This window comes from Diaphorina citri, unplaced genomic scaffold (assembly GCF_000475195.1).
Source record: "Diaphorina citri unplaced genomic scaffold, Diaci psyllid genome assembly version 1.1 scaffold240, whole genome shotgun sequence".
Taxonomy (NCBI): domain Eukaryota; kingdom Metazoa; phylum Arthropoda; class Insecta; order Hemiptera; family Psyllidae; genus Diaphorina; species Diaphorina citri.
In genome coordinates this window covers 183,713-187,113 of record NW_007377677.1, presented here as the reverse complement: position 1 = coordinate 187,113, position 3,401 = coordinate 183,713, and the positions used below count along the sequence as shown (strand labels likewise).

Below are 3,401 nucleotides of genomic sequence, written 5' to 3'. Positions count from 1 at the left end.
CTACACCACCGAGGTAGGTATTCCATACCTCGGCTGGGATTGAACCCACGCCCTCCTGTTTACCAGGCGAGCGCCTTGACCACTACACCACCGAGGCAATAAAGGTCAGAGTGAAAAGGGTTTATTGAGAGAGTGGAAGAAGGTGAAGAAGAATGAATAAGGTTACTTTTTGATATTCTCGTGTTGACCCAATACCTCAATGGGAAGTATTGAGTCTTTCATCGCTCATCTAATGAGGGACATAGGTAATACGGGATTAGGGATTCGGATCCAAAAATAATTTCAATTCAATTTTCAAATTCAAATCCCTCATTTCCACTTCCACTGCACGCATAGGAAAGCGTCCCTTTGATGCCAAAATTGACAAAATTCCCAAACGAAATAATGAAGACACAAATTTTTGTCGATGGTGGGATTCGAACCCGGGACCTTCTGCATGGCAAGCAAGCGCGTTACCACTGGACCAACCGTGCCCCCAGTGGGAAAAGGTGAACAAGAATGAATAAGGTTACTTTTTGATATTCTCGTGTTGACCCAATACCTCAATGGGAACTATTGAGTCTTTTATCGCTCATCTAATGAGGGACATAGGTACTACAGGATTAGGGATTCGGAACCCAAAATAATTTCAATTCAATTTTCAAATTCAAATCCCTCATTTCCACTGCACGCATAGGAAAGCGTCCCTTTGATGCCAAAATTGACAAAATTCCCAAACGAAATAATGAAGACGTAGAAGATCCGCATAACTTACATTCAGATTTGATCTTGTGCAGCGGCAACCGATAGTTGTACAGGAAGTTGTTGTGCGTTCTCACGTAGCTTTCCATTCTCTCGTTCAACGTTTCTGGAGTTATGGGATCCTGTGGGTTGACTATGCCATCTTTGAACACCCAACCAATCAGGTACTTGACTACTACTGAGCGAGCGGATCGAGTTATCCGGCTAGGGGAGTCGGCGCCGTCGGAAAATTCAGGTCTGGGGAAAAAGAAATGAGGAATCCAAGTTAAGGGTCGTTCTCGGAACGGCTGGCTTTCTCCTATCCTGTCCTCCTTCTCTCTTCGATTTCGGGAAGATAAGACCTTAGCAGTTACAGTTTCCTCTATCAAAACACTTGAAATAAAAGATACTTGTGGTTCAGTTGCTTAGGTATAGGGGTCAAACAGGCCTAAAGAATGAGGTTCTACGAATAATAAATAGGCACAAGGTACATTCATAATTATAGCGAATATGACAAACTAGCATCAAAAGAACCAAGGACAGCTCATGACTAGGGCGTTCACTGACATTGTCCCAATGTGCCTCAAGCCAATGACCAAGTGAGGGGATTCCCCTTGATATTAACAGCATATTCCAGCAGATCACCAACTTATCTTAGGGGGGGGGGGGGAAACCTTTCACTGAATCAGCTAAATGGCATATAATAAAGGACATAATAAGTGTACGTTCGTTACCGTCGGAAAATTCAGATCTGTGAAAAGAAATAAGGAGATACAAGTTAAATATTAACGGAAAAAAATTTCACTAATGGTGGATTTCACCAATGATTTAATGAGAGATTTCACTAAGCCCAGTCTGAGGCTAAAGTGTAGGGGCAAACAGCCTTAAAGGATGGGTTATGATTCTACGAATAATAGGTACCTATAATATAGATTCTACGAATAATAGGTACAAGGTACATTCATAATTATAGCGAATATGACAAACTAGCATCAAAAGAACCAAGAAGAGCTCATGACTAGGGCGTTCACTGACATTGTCCCAACGTGCCTCAAGCCAATGACCAAGTGAGGGGATTCCCCTTGATATTAACAGCATATTCCAGCAGATTACCAACTTATCTTAGCAGACCTATAGCACAGCTTTACTCGGAATTCATAGGTCGATCTAGATAGGTCGATTTCCAGTAGCTATCATGAGTCATGTTATGAATGCTATGACTATCATGGTATGGCAGATAATGGCAGTCATGCTACGGTTTCAACATCAAGTTCAGAGTAAGTGCAATACAGTAGAACCTCGATTATTTCAACTAATTGGGACCGGGGGTAGTTGAAATGATCGAGGTTGAAATGATCACGTTCTATGACCTTTTCCTCTGATAACAGATATCCTTTGAAAGATAGAAAAATATTATGAAGTTTGGAGTTGAAATAATCGAGGTTCTACTGTATACGGACAGAGTAAGTGCAATATACGGACTTCCGAGGTAATCGATAAGGCTAAGTATGGAATAATATTGGAATATGGATAACGGATTAAGGCTATCGTATCGAGTTTTCTTGTATTCAATCCGTATCTAGCTATTAGCTATCCAGTGGTGTTTCCAATGTAACTGAGATCATGTATTGTTAGGGAGCTGGCACACTGGTCGAAATCTACAATTTTTGGTAATGTTTGACAGAGGAAACTGTAACTGATGAGGTCTTACCGTCCTGTAATGGAAGAGAAGGACAGGATAGCAGAACGCCAGCCGTTCCGAGAATGAACCTTATCTGTTAAGGATAAAATTCCCACCCGGGGCGAGTATCGAACCGGCGCGGCGGCCCAATGCCAGACGCGCTACCAACCAAGCTAATGAACTAATCATTCCTTTTAAAATCTTCTTTCTCATGGGGAAGGCGCCTTTTTAAGGTCACACAAATATGGACTTAACCACCCCAGTTAGTTTGGAAGATAGCGCATCTCGCGGGTTCGATTCCCGCCAGGGTGGACTTTATCCGAAACAGTTAAGGTTCGTTCTCGGAACGACTGACTTTTTCCTGTCTTCCTTCTCTCTTCACTTTTGGGACGATAAGATCTTGGTAGTTACAGTATCCCCTAATCAAACCTCTTAGAATAAATAAATAAAGTAGCCAATGAAATGTCAAAACTCCCAATGAAATAAAATTAGTGGAGATGTAAAAAAAAAAAAAAATCGAATCGAATCGAATCAATTAGAAGAACTTATTGTACAATCCGCGAGGTAACTCCCTTATTGAATTCTTCTATTACGGAATGACCTGTACATGATGTCATGCCCCTGACATTTCTGTACAATGACCTACGCAACCACATCCCTCTCATTTCACAGTCACTATGAATGCAAATCTAACTATTAGATGCATATTACGCTATTGTAGGTATATATGCATGTTTATTGTAGATGCATACTATGATAGATTAGTGTAATATTGAAATGAGATATACCTAAGGTTAATCGAAGAAACAATAGATATGTATCTACTGATGCTAAAGGTCTTCGAATGACCAATCATGGATAGTGATGTCAGATACGGATTATATCTAATCATAATATTCGAGAGGTCAAGAACAGCTGACGCTCAACCTGAAAGCACTGGGTTCGAATTCCGGTCAAGGCAGAAATTTTCTGATTAATAATTTTTGTAAAATAATAATAA

At 40.7% G+C, this 3,401-nt stretch overlaps 1 protein-coding gene across 1 annotated transcript in view; it reads right to left on the bottom strand.

Moving 5' to 3' along the window:
* Positions 1-584: 584 nt before the first annotated feature.
* The window catches only part of LOC103506518, a 16,315-nt gene continuing 13,498 nt past the window's right edge, over positions 585-3,401 (bottom strand). The window contains exon 5 of the mRNA XM_026821562.1: positions 585-978. Within this exon, the coding sequence (XP_026677363.1) occupies positions 603-978 (376 nt within the window). The 3' untranslated portion in view covers positions 585-602. The remainder of the gene's footprint in view (positions 979-3,401) is intronic.